Source organism: Falco punctatus, assembly GCF_963210335.1.
Source record: "Falco punctatus genome assembly, chromosome: 7".
NCBI lineage: Eukaryota > Metazoa > Chordata > Aves > Falconiformes > Falconidae > Falco > Falco punctatus.
Genome location: NC_137587.1, coordinates 15,982,764 through 16,004,717, shown reverse-complemented (window position 1 = coordinate 16,004,717; position 21,954 = coordinate 15,982,764). Strand labels below are relative to the sequence as shown.

At 38.5% G+C, this 21,954-nt stretch overlaps 1 protein-coding gene and 1 long non-coding RNA gene across 4 annotated transcripts in view; one reads left to right on the top strand and one right to left on the bottom strand.

The window, feature by feature from the left end:
* LOC308066874 overlaps window positions 1–12,509 on the top strand; it is a 64,279-nt gene extending 51,770 nt beyond the window's left edge. Inside the window, exon 3 of the long non-coding RNA XR_013929352.1 lies at window positions 4,616–12,509. This is a non-coding gene — a long non-coding RNA (uncharacterized lncRNA). The remainder of the gene's footprint in view (window positions 1–4,615) is intronic.
* Window positions 12,510–12,599: 90 nt separating this feature from the next.
* STXBP6 (syntaxin binding protein 6) overlaps window positions 12,600–21,954 on the bottom strand; it is a 134,010-nt gene continuing 124,655 nt past the window's right edge. For all 3 annotated transcript variants that reach the window (XM_080394765.1, XM_080394766.1, XM_080394767.1), the window contains 2 exons: window positions 20,418–20,575; window positions 12,600–15,738 (listed from right to left, as the gene is read on the bottom strand). In XM_080394765.1, the coding sequence (XP_080250891.1) occupies window positions 15,715–15,738; window positions 20,418–20,575 (182 nt within the window). In that variant the 3' untranslated portion in view covers window positions 12,600–15,714. The remainder of the gene's footprint in view (window positions 15,739–20,417; window positions 20,576–21,954) is intronic.

The window sequence follows — 21,954 nt, the reverse complement described above, 5'->3', positions numbered from 1 at the left end:
TTTTTTTAACCAATTTCACTCCCAAATACAACCTTGAAATTTGTGGGTTTGAATCCAAGAGTTGTTTTTTTTTTTTTATTTTGAGATTTGTTATAGTGAACATTCTTCCAAGAGACAATATTCTCCTCTTTGCCACTTTGAGTAGGTCAGGTGCCTGGTTCACCAGAAGTGCAATACTGTCAAATCAAGTTCATTATAACTTTGTTGATCCTTTGCTTTGTATTCCTATATTATTTCTAGCAACATATTCCTACATTATTTCTAGGATTTCTCAGAAAAAGTTAAAATTCAAAGTTTTAAAACTCAGTTGGGTTTTTTTGCCTCTTCTTTTTCTCTTTTTTTTTGTCTTATGGCCAGGCATAATGAACACTCCTTTGTGTAACTTTGCTTAGCATGTATCTATAGAAACTTATGTGTTCCTAAAGCTAGAGAAAATATCAATGCAATAACTTGGCTAATTAAAGAACACACTTCACACAGCAGCTCGGACTGGCTTCTCAGCTGAAGGTCAGAGCTATCCGCTCCTTAAACTGCATTCGGCACATCCTGATCAATCTGTCAGAGCTCCTGTGTGTGCCCTTCAGTGCTGAACAGAAGCAGAATTTAACAGAGAGCAGGCAATCGATAGTAGTTATGTACTGTAGCAAGGTGAGAAGACACATCATTTGTGAAGGATGTTTAGGGAAAAATAGTTAATTATCTCCTATATAGCCTGACCAGCTACCTCAGTATAAAGAACAATTAATACAACATTGCAGTTCAGGAATATATCTGAAAGAGGAAATTAAATTCTCATGAAGAAACTGTTTTATTTTAACTACCCTTTTTTATTATTATTAGCAATGCATTAACTGTATTGTAGTTAAACTGTAAGATGATTTATTCAAAAGCATTTAAGGATTTTAGAGCTTTTTTCAATTAATCTTTATATCACTACAATAGGAAAAAAAATTACTAGAGTACATCAATAGCACAGCCCACTGTTCGAGATCTAATCATCAAGAAAAGCTGCACATACCTCATGTTTCTTGATAACAAAGCATGTCTTCATGTTTTATGGAAACCATTGTAATAGAGAAAAAAAACCACCAAAAACAGTCCTAGTATAACCTGGAGAACGTTATCAGAACTGTGGAAAACAATCCCTGTTAGACGGAGGAGATGGCACAACATAAGCTAAAACAGAAGTGATAATATAAAGAATTTTATCTGAAGCAGAACAACCATGAAATAAAAGGTGATAAGTTACAATAACAAAATTAGCTGGTAGGGCCATTAAAATTGAATCCGGTTTTAATTTTCCTCCTTTTTTACTACAAGTGACTTTCCTAATAGTTTGCACATTAAATATGGGACTCAGGAGAGAAACTGTGAAATGTATAATGGGTAATACAACTGTTTAATACAGTTTTTGTGATTTTTAAAAGGCCCAGATAATTATCACTGCTAGCACAGTGTAGCTGTTTATCAGTTTTAATTGCTTCAAGCGACAACTGTAATGCTCTAAGAACTATATGTCCAAATTCACATATATACTGATAAAGAAAAAATAAAAAAGGATACTTATTCTGTATTACTTTAGCTTTTTCACCCGGATGATTGATGAGGACACTGGTTTCCTTCTGAGCAAACAGTTGTGCTTGAATTCATGACAGAAAAGCGCTATGAGGAAAAATGCAATGACACTTTTTTTTCTTTTCTGCAAATTCAGTATAATTACAATACTACTAAAAATATATTTCAAAGACTATAGTATCACGACCTCTACCCCACAGCACCAGATATAATTGGTACTGTGCAGGAACAAGAATTTTTTGACAAAGTCCTCTTTGCTCTTCTTCAAGTCACCATTTCTCAGACTAACTTAACTACTTAATTACTGATATTTACAGCTAAAATAACTTCTAGAAACTCTTTCCCCTGATAAATTAAAAAAAAAAAAAAACAACAAACAAAAAAACCCACAACAAAGCTAGACTAATATGGTTGGAAAACTACAGAAGGAAAAAATGCACCCATTCAAACTGACATCATCACTCTCTTCTAAGTAGGGGAAAAAAAAAATACATTTTCTACCACCAGTTGTGGTAGCGTGTTCTTTACGTCTCGAGTCAGGGAACTGTGAAACCTGAATGAATGGTTCAGTGCATTATAGTTAAGGATTTATTATCAAGTAGACAAATACCCTACTGTTTCAGAAATAAGGTTCTAAGAAAATTTTACAGTTTTACAATTTTCTTTTTATAGTTGTCTAGTTCAGGTAGCCTTATCTTTCATCTTACTGAGATACAAATAAAAAACTGGGGTATGGGATACAAAACTGGTCAGAAAATGGAGGATTTTTATTTGAGAAACAAGTCACATTGTAAAGCCATATTATAAACTAAAAATATGATGTATTGGGGTAGGTTTTGAGTGTTGCATGTGTAAATGCAATAAAATTTCTACATATTCATTTTGTGCACCTGTGAATTGTTTTCATTTCCATACAAAGCCATGAACAGGTACTAGCTGGGTGTGAATAGGACTTGAACAAGTTCATAGCCAATTCCAAACTCCAGGGACAGTGCTTGATAGATAAATGTTTACATAAAACCCAGTTATTTTCATAGAAAACTGTGAATACACGACCAAGGAGATGGGGATAAAAACCTTTCTAAACCAAAACTAACTCCCACTACAAAGGCTCCCTCTTGCCAATATCATTGCAGCATTGTTTTGTTTGCAAATCAACAAAGATGTAATTAATTGTAAACTGAAACTTCCTCCAGTGACTGCAGGGATTAATGATCATGAAAAACTGACCCAGTGCATTGCATGCATTGCGGCCCAAAGCTACACTGGTGAACAAATTGAATTTTTAATTCCCCTGGTTTTAAGTTGACATTAGAATTTTGGTTTTAAGAACCATTACAGTTAGGAAAGTATGTTTCTTCATGTGTCTTCCTCAGATGCTCCAGAAAGCCTGGGAAGTCCCCTTTTTTCCTCTTACAACAAATACACTGAGGTAATCCCTCATCTTTCAAATCTTAATTCTAGATGCAGAAAGACCTATTATTTTATTCCTTCTTCCATTCCTTGCCCACAGCTGGTAAACCATTCTATGGCGCTCACAGAAGTAATCTATTTCTCAGCTCCTACTTCCTGTAATTCACACTTTGAGACATAAAGAATATTAGCTTTTCAACCTTTTCAAAGGAGCTCTAAATGACTCAATTTATCATGTTGGGCAGGGGAGTCTTGATCTCTTTGGTCTGTCAAAACTAAAGGAAAATGTGCCATGCCACACATCCCACCTTCTATTTTTTCCCCAGTCATCTCAAAAGGGTTTCAAAGTGTGTGGCTCACTTCCATCCTACATGGCCAGGTTTTGTTCTTTCAAAGGGAAACAAAGAGAAAGCAAAAGAGGAGAATGGAAACTTGTTAATCTAACACAAGGCATATATTCAAGCTAATGTTTCACTCTAGAAACTGAAATCTTAGATCCAGAGATGGCCAAGGTATCCTTGACCATAAGTAAATTTTTACTATCAGTCTAAAAACACCTACAACAATAATAATCTTCACCAGGGAATCTGTACTGTATTTGTAATTTACATTTAAGAGGTCAAATTTATAAATTGAAAGTTAGTTTCTATATCGTTGAATGTAACGTGCAGCATTACGTAAAGGACCACCACAAAATTCTACGTGCTTTGGCAAAACAGTTCTTCAAAGCAGACTTAGTGTGGAATTCACCACTCATGTCTTAATGATTAAGACATGCACAGAAGATTGACAATATATGCCTAATACACAGAGGACAGCAGCAAAAAAGCAATAAGCACATACTGTAATAAATGAAAATATTTCTTTCAAAAACAGTGTAACTGCTGAACGTGCATCCCTGCAGCAGAAGTGGCAATGAGATTAGAATACTCTTTTCAAAGAGTTTGAAAATACTTGAAAAATGTGTAAATGTTTGTGGACAAGGAAGACAACTTACACTAATTCTGACACATGTATGCTTGATGGCGTATGTTGTTACACAATAACAAATATTGGGATGATAAGTTAGTACCATGCAAAAGAGTAAGACTATTATCTTAATGCAAGTAAAAAAACATAGAAAACTACACACACAATTTGTTAATACTGCAAAGTTTTTCCCTTTCCCTGATACTTCATAAAGGAAATAATCAGTTTCTTTAGCAATTCTCACATGAAAGAATTTTATCCTAGCATGCAGCTGGCTAAAAAAACTTTCAACCTCTGATAAATTATAAACTTCTAAAACATCTCTCCCATGCTTCTTTCAATACCAGTAAGTGAAGGATTAATTTTTTTTATGTACACAACAGTTCATACAGCACATTAAAAGACACTGTGGCAGCATGCTCTACCTTTTCAAGAGATACAAATTCTGTTCTGAATCTCCTCTAGGATCCCATTGCCTACACAACAGACTCAAGGTGCATCGTCCTTATCATTCATATTAATCACCATGACAGAATTAATAAGAATTGTAAGAAATTGTATTTTCCTCTTAACTTTTATAAGTAGACTAATTAAGTCAGTAAGTGCCATTTGACAGTAGAAATGGTTTCTCCTTGCATTATTATTTTTTCTTTTTCAGTTCATCAAAATTCCTGCACAGAGTGTTGTTCACGTTATGCTTCAAAACCTTCCCAAGAGGGTCTTGAAAATTCTACAGAAATACTGGGCTTACATGGACAAATGGAGTCTACTGCAGCAAAAACAGCTAAGTATTTATTTTGATTATATTTTGTATATTAGCGTCTAGAAAGAATACACATAACTCAGGAGATCCGTTATCTGCACTTACAGAGAAGAGAAATGATGTATTGTGAGGAAATTCAGAAAAGGGAGACAAAGAATGATAATACAAACTACTTAAATTGCAATAACTAAAATAACAAGCATTAAGTTATGGCTATGTGACTTCTGCCGTGCAGTGTCAAGCAAGCTTAACTCACTAGTCAAGCTATAAAAACTGGTCATGTGGATTCCTGTAGGCTTTCCATTTGCAAAATAAACCATGCTTGCTTAAAACACAAAGGTTGGGTATCCACAAAAGTAGTTTAAACAAGTTTAATTGGCTAACCCTGAACCCGGTTAGCTGTCAGAATGTAACTGAGGAACTCATTAAACCCTGTATCGGAATTGCTTCTGATGGTGTGCCTGTAACAGTTTTCTAGGGACCAGCTACAACTGGTAGGATGAAATCTATTGGACTTGCATCTTCCTACTGCAAGATGTTCTTCTGTTTCATTTGAACATATGATTACGTTATTGAGTAGTTATGCCCTGGGTATGCCTGGCAGATAAGTAATTTCATATACTAATGTGATTTTGCTAACTTGCTTCATTATATGCTTTTAATAATTCACATATGTTCTGTTCTTCATGAAAAGACAGTGTACTTGCATGGGGTTTTTTTGTTTGTTTGTTTTAGACATATTATTTCAAATCTTTGAAGGTTTTCCTGGACACTGTTCTGGTTTTTATACGTCCCATTCAGAAATGCCTTAATGCACTGTACTGAAACTCATGAAAACCTCAGAGATGAAGGAGTCTATGGTTATACAAATAAGCCCACATCTTGGTTTAAACAAAACCACCCTTTACTATCACCACTTCCTAGAAACCCTCTAGCTCTGTGCTCTCTAGGGATTCCAGCCAGCCCTTCTCTTCATTCCCTGCAATTAAAAAAAAATAAGATCCCTTATTACTACCATTCCCTCAGCCTTTCCATCATGGTTTTACATTGACTTTATTAGCAAGAAAAATTCTGAAGCTATTTTATTTGGAGAGCTCTCTAGATTCCCCTGACACAAGTAGCTGCACTTGCAGTCTGACTTGGGGATTCAGTGTGTCTGGCAAAATACTCCGTTGCATTCCAATCCTTGGAATATCAACAGTATGACAGATTTTAATACAATTTCTAGTAAGATAGGTATTAATATTTACAGAGATAAAGAATTTGATTGGAACTTGGTACAGCTAGAATGGTTTGACAAGTCATTGTAGTTCATAGCGTGTGCTGTCAGCCACTAATCCTGCTATGATCCATTTCAGATAGAAACTATGCTGTAAAATAAAAAAAATGAAATAAAAGCTTTGTGTCATTTTAATAGTCATATTTATATATGCAATATATAAATATCATATTTAATAGAAGCAAATCTCTGAACTGAAAAATTCCTGATTTGAAGACAGCAGATACTGAAATATCTCGCTACAGGACAAGGAATATTAGCAGAGCTGGTGAAATATTAATTACCAACACTGCAAAGATTTTTTATTTTTTTTTTATGGAAGGGATGGCCAAAGAATCATAGAATGATTTAGGTTCGAACGGAACTTAAAGATCATCCAGTTCCAGCCCCCTGCCATGGGCAGGGACACCTTCCACTAGACCAGGTTGCTCAGAGCCCCATCCAACCTGGCCTGGAACACTGCCAGGGATGGGGCATCCACAGCTGCTCTGGGCAACCTGTGCCATCGCCTCATCATGCTCACAGAAAAGAATTTTTCCTAATATCTAATCTAAATCTACCCTCTTTCAGTTTAAAGCCATTACCCCTTGACCTGTCACTACATGCCCTTGTAAAAAGTCCCTCTCCAGATTTCTTGTAGGCCCCCTTTAGGTACTGGGAGGCTGCTCCAAGGTCTCCCTGGAGCCTTCTCTTCTTCAGGCTGAACCACCCCAGCTCTCTCAGCCTGTCTTCATAAGAGAGGTGCTCAAGCTCTATTCTATGCTCATCTTTGTGGCCCTCCTCTGGACTTGCTCCAGCAGGTCCATGTCCTTCTTACGTTGGGGGTCCCAGGGCTGAACGCAGTACTACAGGTGGGGTCTTATGAGAGCAGAGGGGGAGAATCACCTTCCTCAACCTGCTGGTCACAAAGAACAGTTTCTTTTATTTTTTGACCAATTAGAATGAAAATTAGGACATCTGTTTACCTTTCATTTGGGTTAAACTTAAGCCTTCTGACATTACATTAGCATGATTAGGAATGGAAAAGTTGCTTACAGCATAGGGCATGAAACTTTAAAATGGTTGAGTTAAAGTTGTTACAAGCATACTTTAAAATAAAACCCTATGCTGTTCATTAGAGACAGCTGAAATATTTGATGTTAAAACCAAAGTCCATTTACCTTGCTATTTATAAATTATTCTCTATTCATAATCTTGTGAAATTTCACACGACCTGAATGCCTTGCTTATTTCTTGCATAATAACCACAAATCACATCCTTTTCACAGGCTATCACTTCTCCCCTGAAACGCCAGGTTCTCTTGCCCTTTGAGGGTCAGAGTGGTCTGATCTATCCTCATTTCTTCACTGTGACTCCTTGGTCTCTCCGTGCCTCCTGGGCTCACTGCATGACTTCTCTACTGGGTGTCACCCATGAGTAGTGGTTAAGTCTTGTTTCTAAAACATACTCCTCATCCTATTCTGTGTTGTTCTTTTCAATTCAAATGACAATCCCAATGCTTGATTCCTGAATTCCAAAAGCAGGGACAGGAAAGGCTTTGAACAGCTCTTCAGTTTCATTCAGCTGAGTTAAGAAAACAGCTCAACTTAGGCTGCCTGAAATGCTGTTTGCAGTATGAATTCCTGTAGCCGATACCATTGCAGAATACAAGCATTTCTGATGCTTTATTAGGATTTATCTTCTTTTCCTTGAATTACTTATTCCATGCTTTTAGGAAGGAGGGTTTGTGGGTTTCAAAACGACAGTTTAATGAAAGCTGACACCAAGGCACCCTGTGTGGCTCTGACACAGAGATGCTTTGTTCCTTACACTAAACCAAAGAATGTCAGAAAACTGAGCAAAAGGCAACAGACTTTTTCCTCACAGTTGCTGAAGCCTGTGACAAAAGCCATGCATACACAGCATTCTCCCAAATACCTTAAACTGCATCCTTTCATTGCATTGATACAAATGCATTCAGCCTGAAAGCTGACAGCTTCTTGCACAGTGCTTGTAAAATCCAAGTAGAAAAGCAATGAGATTTTATTGCTGCCTTTGCCCAGCTTTCTCTGGTGTCCCTCTTCTCTAGAAGCATTTTGCAAGAACAGATTAGGCTTTGCAGGCAGTGTACACCATGAAAGATACTATATTGCTAGAGCAGGAAGGAAAAAAGAGTCTTTGACAGAAGCCTACTTTTGTTTCTGATGCTTTTAACAAAACAAGAAATTAAAAATATTTCCATTGCAATCCTGACATTTTCTACTAGGAATAGAGAGATCGGGGTTTTATATTCTTAGATCTCTGTTCTATTCCTGCCCATTAATTTACTGTAAATGACTTCTGTGCCTTAGTTTATAGCTGTATGAAAGAAATTTGGTACTTAATTTTGAAATCCTGTTACAGAAGGGTGAAAAATACTACATTCAAGATAAATACCTTGTATTATTACAGCTTCTTATTACAGAGACTTTGGAGAAAAACCTTTAGCAAGATTAAGGAAGAAACACCCAGGCTGGTGATCTAGCACTCTGAATTTCTGACTATGAAATCTTGTTCTAAATCTTTTCAGATATGCTAAACACCTTCACCAGAACTTTGCCCTTGCGATGTGAAGTATCCTTATTTTACATGCAGTGCATGTCTACATCTTCATCTACAAACAGTAACAAACTGCAGTCAATAAATAACGTAACAGAACACGAGCTGTTCAAACCCCAAATGGCAAGGGCTAAACATCATAGTTCATGTCAGCCTTAAAAATGCCAAGAGTTTAGCTGTGGGGACATGTTTCAGGATGAGGGACTTGTGAGTAATAAGAGAAAAACATAATGCTGAATATGGAAAGACTGTGCAAAAGGGGGAATTCGTAAAGACAGGGCAGTAAGGGAAGCCATAAATAACCTTGCACATTTACTGTGCCCAGCACCGCGGGATGGGTTCTGTGAAGCATACCCAGCCAATGAATATGAACACATAACCTCTTCCTTCCCACCTACTTTTCCTCCTTCAATGCCATTGCAGAGACTGCCATACAGAATAAAGAAAAAAGGATTTTAATCTAACACCTACTAAGTTCAGGTAATTAGCAATAGGTAATGATGCTTTCCTCATGAGCAGATGCCAAGAGTTATGAAACCTTGCCTGGCAGACAAATGGTACCTTTCCCAGCTGTCTGTCTTACAAATGATCCGATACGTACTGCTATTATTTCGGTCAGACACTGGCACCTCTGCAATTGTTCACGGCCTCAGTGAAGAATACCGCCTGTCCTGCAGTTGGAGTGCTCAGACTGTTAACAGACCCCTGTTCGGCTTGTCTGAAACGCTGAACTACTGCACATGGGGAAGCACCAGAAAAGCACAGGTAAAGAAAAAACCCAAGGGTACTCACGTTTCTCTAAAAGCAGGTTTTAAAGCCCTCAGGACTGTCCTGAATAAATTTTGCTATAACTTACTGCTAAAATAGCAGATTATTCTCTACCCACTTGTAAGAAAACACACTAGTGGTGCTTTGATAGTTTCTTGTCTTAGTAGCTAGTATGGGGCTGTGTTTTGGATTTGTGCTGGAAACAGTGTTGATAACACAGGGATGTTTTTGTTATTGCTGAGCAGCACTCACACAGAGCCAGGGGCTCTTCTGCTCCTCACCCCACCCCACCAGTGAGGGGCTGGAGGGCACAAGGAGCTGGGAGGGGGCACAGCCGGGACAGCTGGCCCCAACTGACCAGAGGGGTATCCCAGGCCACGTGATGTCATGCCCAGCATATAAAACTGCGGGGAGAAAGAAGGGGGGTGGGTGTTTGGAGTGATGGCATTTTTCTTCCCATGTACCATTATGTTTGATGGAGCCCGGCTCTCCTGGGGATGGCTGAGCACCTGCCTGCCGGTGGGAAGTGGTGAGTGAATTCCTGTTTTGCTTTGCTTACATGCACGGCTTTTACTTTCCCTATTAAACTATCTTTATCTCAACCCACGAGTTGTCTCATCTTTTCGGATTCCCTGCCCGTACTACCTGGGGGGAGCGAGCGAGCAGCCATGTGGAGCTTCGCTGCCGGCCAGTGTTAAACCTCAACAACTGGGAAGCCCTCCGCCACTGCTGTCCTCTGCCCTGGGAGCTGCACCATCACAGGGCTGTCTTGCTGGTTATTTCATCACCTCATCTGACTTGCTTACGGGGTGACCCAGACATCTCTAACCCTTCCCTCACCTTGCACATCCTCACCCTCAGGATTTATATAGCTGCTGTTGATTTGCAGCGTGAACAGTGCTTATGCTTCCTATACCTAAAGACCAATACTGGGATGCTTCCGACTGAGCTAAACTCTTTTGCAAGCCTCAAAGGAATGTAGCAATCTATTATTACAGTTAAATGCCACTTATCAGATTGCCAACTCTATCTGCAATACTAAGGATCTCACAGCTGTCACAAATGTTTCCAGATATTGTATTTAATAAATCTGGTAAAGGTTTTGGAAAGAAGGATTCTCATTAAAATCTTTATACTTCCCACAAGGAAATGTACTTTTTGTAGAAATCCTTATTTTTTTGATTATGCTAGTCCAAAGAAAGCTTTACTGTAGCTTTTCTTTCTGGAATGGGAGAAACCCCCAACTCACCTATTTGGCTGCAAACCAGCATGTTGATTCATGTTGCATATGTTGAAGATTTCCTTTTTGATGTGAAACACTATCAACGTTTTCTGGTATATTTTTGCCACATTCCCTTTCCGTTTCATCCAGAAGAGAATACTTAAGACAGAGTAAAACTCTTTGTCCTCCCACCTTTAGCAGCAACAGAATTTCAACACAATACAGGCTCGAACTTTAGCTCCTCAGCAAAAGTTATCACCATTGTAGCTACCAGAGACCCGTGAAACTGTTTAAAATAAGTCAGAATTTTATTAGATGCCTATTCTCTACACTTTCAAATCCATCAGACTTCCCTAGCTAACAAGCTTTTATACCCTTTCACACCCTGAATACCTGGCCTTAACACTGAAGATCTGCCATACTAGTATGCCTCCATGTAACATTGTCCTTACAGAGTTGCTCAGTCATTGTGAAAATAAACAGTAAATTACTTTTTGTGCCTGTAATCCCCAGTCAATCCCTGTCAAGTCTAGCTGCCATCATATTAATTATCTATTAAAAAAATTTACCACAATTTGCATTGCATGTGGTGACAGTAGACAGAAAGGTAACAAGTCAAATAATAAATAAAAATGTGTAATTGAAATATATACATACCATACAGTGCTTCCAGATGATGTATAAAACAAGTTGAAATGATGTGTCTTGAAGTAGATAGAGATTTCAGAATCACTAGAAAAATTAGTGTTTACGTAAGTTCATGTCCTTACCCCACTTGCAGCTGGCCACTTCCATGATAAACTAATTTTGAAAAAAAAATAAAGCAAATTTTAATCTGAGACATTGCAATCCTCAGCAAGTACTGGACAGGTCTACTGATCTGCTCACCACATGAAGCAGTGCATATCTTCATTGAAATTGTGACTTGCAGCTAAGGGTGACAGGCGTCTTAGTTTTTCTCAGTCAAATATTATGCCTTCAGGAGTACGGCAGCAACAATATTCTCCAACACACTCAACGTATTAGCATATCTTTTACTTAGAAACCCTAACATATTGCATCAGTAAACATTCATACTTGAGCCTCTTCTATGACTCAAAGATAACAAACAAAACCCCATCATCTTTATCATAAATTACACACAGCAGCAGATTATGCTGATGACTTACGACAATCGTAAGATCAAGCAAAAAATGCTACCATGGGGAAACTGATCTAAGAACATGAACAAAACATTTTCTTTGTCCTATTTTTACAGGATAAATGTACAATAAGTTTGGTAGTTTTTTCCGTGGTTATGAGTAAACTACAGCAAAATGCTGTTCTGATCAAGTTTGTTGCTGATCCACCAAAAATCTGTTTCTTTTACTAAAAGTTTGGGCATTGGGCACGTATAGGATACAGCATTGGATGGATGACATGCATTCTAGCAAAATTCACCTTGTGACTAAAGGAATTTAACTAGTTGACAGCGTTTGTCAAAAGGACATTTTTGAGATTAGGATCTTAGGGACCACATTTAAGCCTGAAAAAGAGATGGTGGCAGTCAGTGCATATTTGCTAAGATTTTTCTGCAAGCAGCTCTCATGCAAATGTATGGGACTGCTTCTCTGTGTGTAGAATTTTACCTTTATAGTTTTGCTACCACAGGGAATTAAAATTGCTTTTGTTTTGATAAAAAATTATCAATAAAATTAGACTGTCAAAAGAAAACAGTAACAATTTCAGAATAAGCATTTCAGAGCAAATTGAAAACAAATTAACAGTTTTTTAACCTGTACAACCTTTAGGTAGGATGCTAACTTGAATCTGTGTTACCCGTTGTCTGGAATCTGCTTTGACATGAAATCCTTCAACCGAGTTCCCATTACTTTAATTACAGTATTCCACCTAGAGAAAGTTTTCATCAGTACAGTGGAAATGAATTTTAATTCAGTTTTGCTAGAGTGAAGCACAATTCTGCTAGAGTTAAATATAAAAATGTTATTTGAAAATAATTTGCATTTTGAACAGATGAATAATCAAAAGACAGTTTTCTTTTCATCACAGTTAAAGTATTTAATGACAAAATCAGGGTTTCCAGTAATGACTCAATAGAGCAGGTCCCACTTTTTTTTTCCCCAGCATGGCATGAAACAATTTCTACATCTTTGAGAACTTCCAAGGAATTGATTACAAGAGATACCAGCAAGTACTACAATTCTGATGTATCATAGCAAAACCTATCTACCTTTTAGATCACTTTTTAGAGAGCACATTTTTGTTAATATTTCACATAATGCACAACTTTTGCTAGACACAAAAGTAGCCTTTTAAGACAGTTTGCAGTACAGTAGTCAAGTCTAACAATACATTGTTATTCTTTGCAGAACTTTAAAAAGATAAAGAAACTATTGATGTTGTTACAATTTACAAATACATTCTTTCATAGGAAACATTAACCTGAATTATAGTGTATGTTATGTACATAACTATCTAATACCACTAGGTTGTATACGCTACAAGCGAAGTTCCAGAAGGAAATTGCAATGCTGTAAGATTTACCTTTGGATAGACATTTATACACCTCTGGGTTGGTTTTTTTTTCCTAAAAACTACCAAATCTTGTAGTTTAATGCACAGCAAGAACAAAGTAAACACACAGACAAATCGCTTTTCCTTCATTTAATAACACTAGGCTACTTAGGATTCCCATAGTAAATGGCTTTTGATGGTTGGATAAAAGTCCTGAGTTATGATACATAAGACAAAACAATTAACTGGAGGTTATATAAAAAAAATATGCCGAAAACCTGTCAGTGGGACTGAAGTAATGTTTTATAACAGTTCAGCTCACAAAAGGTCTGGAACTTAGCAGTGCAACTGTGACCTTGTCCTGCCCAGCTGATATTCCTGTAAACACTTGAAAACCTATGCCTTTTTATGTGAATTTAGACAACTAATTCTTTTCAGGTTTATCTGATCTGGGTCTTACACATTTATTCTACATTACTGACAAGCTTAGAAGACCAACTAGATGGCAGCAGTTCAAAACCTATGCCTTCTTTCTCTCAAGAGAAAGGCTTGTGAGGTTAGCAGCAGAATATATAGTTAAAAAACTGAGGGTGGAAAAGATGATGACAGAAAAGAGCTAAGTGCTCAAAATTGTACTCCCTGACCGACTTCTAATGCAGCTGATTTTAAAATGATAACGTAGCGTTTTTTCTCTAGCAGAAGTTTAATTTCTAACGAGGGGCTGTTTTTGTGGTTAATTTTCAGAAATACCCATAGTTATAATGATAGCACTCAGAAAGCTACTGACATTTCCAGGGCAAGCATTAATTGTCTGTAGTGCAAGAGTGCTGAGAACTCATGTTGTTAATGAGCCTGTTCTGATTTATAACACATGTGGCCAAATTCCTTTTCAATTGATGGTGCTGGGTGTAGTCACTGTTACAAGTTGATGCTAAATAAATCTAAATGATAGTAGGGTACTACACAGATGACATATTTACCCCTTCTTGCAATTCCCAGTGTGAAATTAAATAAAAAGCTTCATACAAAACAGTTCAAATGACAGGAAAAAAGATTTAAAGTTTGAATGCAATCAGTTAACTAGTCGGTGTCTTTAGTTCTGTGAGAATGTTTTCCTAAAGCCAAGCATCTTTGTACAAAATGGGTATTTTCAAGAGATTTTCAGTTACTCCAGCTTGCAGTAACAAAAATATTCTCAATTACTACAGAAGATTTTATCTCTCCTACAAGCAGTGCTCTGAGAATTTTAAAGTGTCTTTAATAATGCAAAAATCTTATTCTACATTGAAAATGAAAACTACAGTACATTCATATAATGCCAGCTTCCTGGCCGTCTGTTAAGATGAGGACAAAAATGAAGAGCAGGCATCATCAGAGGATGAAGGTTGAAACTTCTGCTAGGATTTCTGTTTCTAGCTTACCATTAAAAAAAACAGTGCAGCATCTTTTTTGTTTCTTTTTTTCTTCATTCTAGAAGCATACCAGAACATCTTCAAAAATGTTAAGAAAACAGTTGTGAAGGAAAAGGGTAACCTACTTTAGCAAAAGAATACAATGCATATATTGCATATAGTGAATACAGAATGAAGTAGGGAGTCACCCTTCCAGTGAAAATATATATTGAAAACTGAGACCCAAACTAGAACTTAAAATTCTAATGTACCAAGACATGCTTTTTGAAAGCCACTATACTAAAAATCAGACAACTAGCTAACACAAAAGTCATTCCAATCAGGCAAATATTTGAAGTGTTCCCAAAAATTCTTACTGTAGAATTTATGAAAACCAAATGCCTTGGAAAACAGTGCATTCTCATTTTCCCAGGCCTCTGCATTCTCATTCATATAGGCCTTTCACCACACAATCACAGGTTAAAAAGAAAATGAAATGTTATTTCATACCAGATTGCCAAAGTCTAGATTGTATTTGAGGCATAGCTATGGGTTTGTAGATGTAAACATTACTTTTTTCCTCAATTTTGAAACCTCAAGCATACATTCTGTAGGTTTCATTATACTACTCAAATAATCAGTCCAGAGGGGAAAACAGAATATGCAAAATGCAAATATGAATGCAATTCAGATATGTGCTTCTGAATGCTGGTGATGGCATATGAAAACTTCCTACACTGGGTAGAAGAAACAAGTTTTTCTGTTTCCCAGGACAAATCAGTCTATTCTCCCCTATAGATACAACCCCAGGTGTTTAATTCCAACATTCACATTCCACTGATGCTACATAAAATGAAGAAAAGTGTACCCTTTCTTTGGATGTTATTTCCACACATACGTCCACAACCAGTTAAATATTTTTCTGTACAACTGGGGAAGAATACTACTATTTTAATCCGGATCAGCTTGTCATTTGGTCCAGTTCCCCTGCTTGCTTTCACTCCTGTAACAACTGAAGTACAGGTAGAAAGTACTGCAGGACTGTGTAGCAGTATTACAAAAGAGGAACAAAAGTAAGTCAAAAAGGTAGAAATGCAACACTTTTTCCTGCACAGAAACTGAAATAATGCATCTCCACTGAACTTGAAGGAAAAAGCACACAGAAGTCTGGATCTCCTGTAAAAGTTGCTGAATGTAGCCTTTTCAGTTTCTCTTGGGAAGATTTCAACTTTGAACAGTATCTCAGCATTTGTGCTTCATGGCAAGCTGAAAAAGAAAAAAAAATGAATTAAAAAGTCATCACATGTAATGATACCTATATGAAGCTTTATGTGGTTATAGTCTGGATCAGAAGAGTTAGTAGACCATTCTCTAAAAGATGCCTGAAATCCGTAACTTCTCTGCACAGAGATATGTAGTTGCTCCTTTGCTGTGACGGATAGGCAAAGTCTCCCTTTGCTATGCTGAGGCAGCAGGATTTATCTGCTTTCACAGCTCTCTTTCCCACTGTTCCATTATTTTGCTATCTGTGAGGAGGACTAGAGCAAGATGCTAGAAACAAAGACATGCTTAAAACCAGTAATTTCAGCCTAGTGATTTTGATTGTTAAATACAATCAGAAATTCTAGACAAGTAATTTAAAACACCTGTTCAGCAGCTCTGCCACTACATAATGATGAAAAATTAAGGACTGATAGCCTTTCTACCTCTGTGATTACCGATAATTTCAATTTCAAATAATCCCAAAGTGGACTTAAAAGTGGGAATGAGAGGGAGAAGAAAGAGCTAAAGTGAGTTAAATCCTGCATAAAAAGAGCAGACAAACTGACTTTGGCAAACCAAGAGGACAACCTGGGTTTAGGCTGTGTCTAATAAGAAACTGGTATCTGTAGATAATCGCACACTAAAAAAGCAGAGATAAGCGAACGCTCTAGGCAGTTACCTAGAAACCACAACTTGTAGGGGAACTTAACATTTCCTCATTTTCTGGCAGTGAAATGCTAACCAATAAATGACTCAAATTTAATTGACCTAAGCCTTTGATACACAAGGACCTGGTCATACACCTTTTTAAGAAAATTATTATTTGTAGAGATATACTGCAAAGCCATTTCAGCGTGAAAGAACTCCAACCGACACTTCCTCCCCTCAAACAAGATTTGTTTTTCAGAAAAAAAAACGCTGGGGAAGCTTTCCAGCCACTGCTCCCCAAGCCTGCAGCGTTGTGTGGGGCTGTTGTGACCCAAGTGCAGGACCCAGTGCTTAGCCTTCCCAAGACTCACACAATTGGCCTTGGCCCATCAATGTGGCCTGCCCAGATCCCTCTGCAGAGCCTTCCTGCCCTCAAGCAGATCAACACTCCTGCCCAACTTGGTGTCATCTCCAAACTTACTGAGGGTGCACTCGATCCCCTCGTACAGATCACTGGTAAATGTATTAAACAGAACTGGCCCCAATACTGAGCCCTGGGGAACACCACTTGTGACTGGCCACCAGCTGGGTGTAACTCCATTCACTACCTCTCTTTGGGCTCAGCCATCCAGCCAGCTTTTCACCCAGCAGACAGTACACCTGTCCAAGCCACGAGCAGCCAATGTTTCCAGGAGGATGCTGTGGGAGATGATGTGAAAAGTTTTACTAACGTCCATGTAGACAATAACCACAGCCTTTCTCTCATCCCCTAGGGAGGTCACCTTGTCATAGAAGGAGACCAGGTTAGGAGCAAGACCTGCCTTTCATAAACCCATGCTGTCTGGGCCTGATCCCTGGGTTGTCCTGCATGTGCCCCGTGATGGCACTCGGGATGATCTGGTCTATAACCTTCCCCGGCACCAAGGTCAGGCTGACAGGCCTGAAGCTCCCCGGATCCTCCCCGCCCTCCTTGTCATCTGCTGTCACATTTGCTGACCTCCAGTCAGTCAGGACCTCCCTGCTGAGCCAGGACTGCTGATACATGATTGCAGACAGCTCAGTGAGGACTTTGCCAGCTCCCTCAGTACCCCTGGGTGGATCCCTCCTGGCTCCATAGTCCTGCGTGTGTCTTAGTGGTGCAGCACGTCACTGACCATTTCCCATTGTGTTATGGGGTCTTCATTCTGCTCCCTGCCGCTGTCTTTCAGCTCAAGGGGCTGAGTACCCCAGGAATAACTGGTCTTACTTTTTACTGTCTTACTATTAAAGACTGAGGCAAAGAAGCATTAAGTACCTGAGCCTTTTCCTCAGCCTTCATCAGTATCTTTCCCCCGGCATCCAATAAAGGATGGAGATTCTCCTCAGCCCTCCTTTGTTACAATGTATTTATAGAAACATCTTTCATTGTCTCTTATGGCAGTAGCCAGATGAAGTTCTAGTTGGGTGTTGGCCCTTCCAACTCTCTCCTTGCATAACCTCATGCCATCCTTGTAGTCCTCCTGAGTTGCCTTCCCATTCTTCCAAAAGCCATAAACTCTCCTTTATTCCCCCGAGTCCCAGCTGAAGCTCTGTTCAGCCAGCCCAGCCTTCTTCCCCACCAACTCGTCTTCTGGCACACGGGGACAGTCTGCTCCTGCACCTTTAGAATTTCCTTCCTGAGGAATGCCCAGCCTTCCTGGAGCCCCTGGCCCTTCAGGACTGCCTACCGAGGGATGTTATCAACCAGGCTGCTAAACAGGACATAGCCTGCCCTCCAGAAACCCAAGGTAGCAGTTCTGCCAACCCCCCTCTTTAAAAGCTCTTCGCTGTTACTGTTTTGCTAGAAAGTAACAATTTTGCCATGTAAGCAACACTCAGCTAGACCTTGCTTTACTGGTTTCAGGGGATTAATATGCTTTCTTTTGTGTACAAACACCTAAGGTCTGAGTAGCAGGTGCCCCTCAAAGACCTACCCAGAGGAACATTTAACAATGAACAACATTGTACTTCCTAAACGCTCCACAAAACCCCAACAAGATGCTCTTTCAAAGCAAAGCATGCCACCACAAAATAACAGTCTCTGTAACCTAATACATTCCTGGGCGGCTGCCCTATGCGTTTTTGGGAGATAACTGTTGAGAAACAGCACGACTACTGCACCTTTAAGACACAATTCAAGATGTGGGACACCAATCCAAATAAAATTGCAAGAAAACAAGTGTTGTAGACCGCATTTTACTGTTATCTTTATGATCATTAAGATGACAAGTACTAATCTGCAGTCCTCTAAGAACTAAACTACAGTTTGTTTTCTTCCAATACAAAGATGTGATTTTCTTGTTAAAAAGACATACCCCAAGTATTTATTACAAATCCTTAACTATCATCCACTGAAAGGCAGTTGGTAATAGGGATAGCTTCAATAGCACATGGCCTCACACTCACCTGAGGAAGACTGGTAATCTGTAGAACTGGAGTGGCAGAAAGATTTCATAAATCTCAGCCCAGCACACAGCCCAAATGGAAATCATCCTTTCCTATTCTGCACCACTTAAGACACTTCCTGCAGAAACTGTTCTTACTGCCACAGAGACACGTAAACTGAAATGACTATGTACAAAATCCCGATTGAGAATTTTCCCACACCTTTTATTTGATAAAAAAAATAAATCCTTCTGTTGTGGACGCTTTTATCCACCATTTCTGCTACGTTACCCTAGAGTTTTTGTTTTGGATTATTATATCAGGACTTTGTAAAGCTTTTGTTCTAAATATGGTACAGCACAGTCTATCAAAGATGGCATTTTTCTTATAATACTGCATCTTCTAATCCTGAGAATTTTAAAATAAGACTTTCCAAATAGAATCTGTTGAAAAGATTAGTTTCTGTTCACAGCATGACGTCATCTGTGGAACTTCTGTTCTACACATGTGGAAGATGAAAGGGCAAGACACACTAACGAAACCTATTCAAATCTTAATCGAGATTCATTCATAGCAGCCCAATTATCAGAGGCATTTTTCATTTTTTAACTCCCTACCAAGCAGCACTCTATGGTTTACTCTAAAGCAGCAAACCTTTTGCCCCCTATCCTAGCAGCAGTGGTAGCTGCTGTTTATGGTTGGTTATCTAAGTTGGCACAGTTATCACTAGGGGTGGTGTGGATGGTGTATTACGTCGAAGAACCCAAGAGCAGGCTCGTACCATACTCAGGCCACTAAGCTGAACCATGCTAATCTAAATGAACTACAAAGTAAAGGATTATCCCAGTAAATATTAAAGTTGTTCTGTGAGATTTTAAAGACTAAAGACAGAGGTTTGTATAAAACCACAAAGTATAAATCTAGGATTTCTAGTGTTAATACATTAGCCAGGAATTTTTTTGGCATAAGCATGATAAAGACTAATAAGTGTGCTAAGCAGCAAAACTATCAAACTCGCATGCAGAACATGAGCAACCATTTTAGAAAATGTCTACTTTTTTTTTTTTTTTTTAAAGAATATTTCTGCTGTGGATGTGTTAGCCTTCAAACTGAATGCTGTGGATGCCTAGAATGTCTGTCACAGCAGTGACAATCAGCACCACTACACACATGCAGAAGTAACAGGCATAGTATGATCAATACCTTCCAGGAAATGTCCACACATTCCTGAAATGGAACAGTTCCTCAAGATCCCCATAAATGACATTTCCAGACAAAAAGACATGTCTTCAGAAACAGTCACAGACCTATGACGGCTTATCAAAGGGGACTAACAACAATTTCACCATACTGCTGCACAAAGTATAAGGAACAGTATCAAACAGTGGGAAGACAGATTTGAAGTATGCTTCAGGAAGGTAGTTTTAATTCAAATGGAAATGCAGCAAACCTCACACCTATGCGCAGATGTTATAAATCGGAAATCTGTCAGGTGAGGAACAGTATCAAGGAAAACAGCAAGCTGTTTGTAAATGGTGACTGACTGCAATTCTTTCTAGAGCTTCCTCCTCTCAAAACAAAGGAATGTGTGACTTTAACCTACTGAGAGCCTGAACCCACCAAAGCCTTACCTTGTGTGCAGTTTCTGCAAACTGCTGAGCGCTGTTTTTCAACTCCTCCGTTTTTTCTTCTGCTCGACCTAGCCTTTCACCACGCTCATTCAAAGCCTGACTTGCCTTCTGTACTGCACTTGTCACACTGTCTGCTGCTGAATGGAGTATACTGTTACCTGCAATATCAAAAGAAACTATTAGAATGCCCACATATATATATTTACACCTGGTATAAAATACAATTATTTTATTTTATAATCTTCTAGAGCCGATGTGTTATGTGCTGGTTTACCATGTAGTTCTGTTTTGGTTAATGGGCCAAGTTACCTTTTTCTCACACAAACTGTATTATTAGCAAATTATAAACAAGTACCATATGGCAATGTACTACTTGGGGAACATAAGGAAGCAGTGGACATAACTTAGCTATGCAGTACTGTTTAAGCTTCATGCTCATACAGCATTTCAGAAAGCTGTTCTACTAAATCAGTTAAATTGTTCACAAGTGCACACAGCTTCTTCACAGCACTCAAATTAATATAGATTAACTGGCTTCAGAAGTTACGCTGTTTCCCTAGAGAATAAATGATTGACACTGCAGGACACATCTGCATGAATTCACCATTTTTTTTCCATATTATAATTATTGCAACAATATTTCATTTACAAATGCACCCCAAACACTATTGCTACAGTTATTTTATGCTGCTCTGGTCTATCTCCCTTCTCCATGCGGTGCACCAGCTGTATTTCATGTGACAGCACACTCTATTTAAATCTCAGTATTTAAAGTCCCAGCATGGCTCAGTATCTTCTAAATCTTTCACTTTACCATCCAAGTCAACTTATCAGTTTCTCCGTTTCTTCTCTGGCACACAATGTAGTAGTTTCTTCAAGTGTTCAACAGAACTGCATTCCTCCTCTACATTTATCCCTTTTAAATGCTCACTCTTTTCAGTACTCCTTTCTCTAGTGCTTCTGAACAGAAGCGATTATGCTCCTTCTGGAATGAACTGCTGATGAGTTGTGTAATACGAACCACAGTACAAACTGAAATCTCTTCAGATAAATTAACGCATTGTCAGTATGAATTGGTACACACTAAAACACGTGTGGGACAAAAAGAAATTTTGGTATCTCCTTTAACCTTTTCAGCAAAAGGACTAGTACAAATTCAGCTTTTCACAATGCAGTAGTCCCTTGGTATCTTCCACAAGGTTTAAAACTTCATCTACCTTACAGGGAATTTGTTGTCCAGATATATACAAAGGCACTGTAAGAGCAAGAAAACCAACACAGATAGAGCACTAACCTCCAGGCATGCTGTTGCTGCCTGTTTCCTGAACTGCCCCAATACTGTAATCACACAGAGCCTTTTTTCACAGCATTAAAGCCAATGTGTAACATTTTAAAATTAATTATGCTGTTTAAGGTACAAAACTAGTTCAACACAGGAGGCCGAACCAAGTATTACAGTGTATCTCCTGTTGTACAAAGTCTGCTGTTCTTACAGACAAAGAAAGACAAGTATAAATAAACACAAACCTACTGTTTT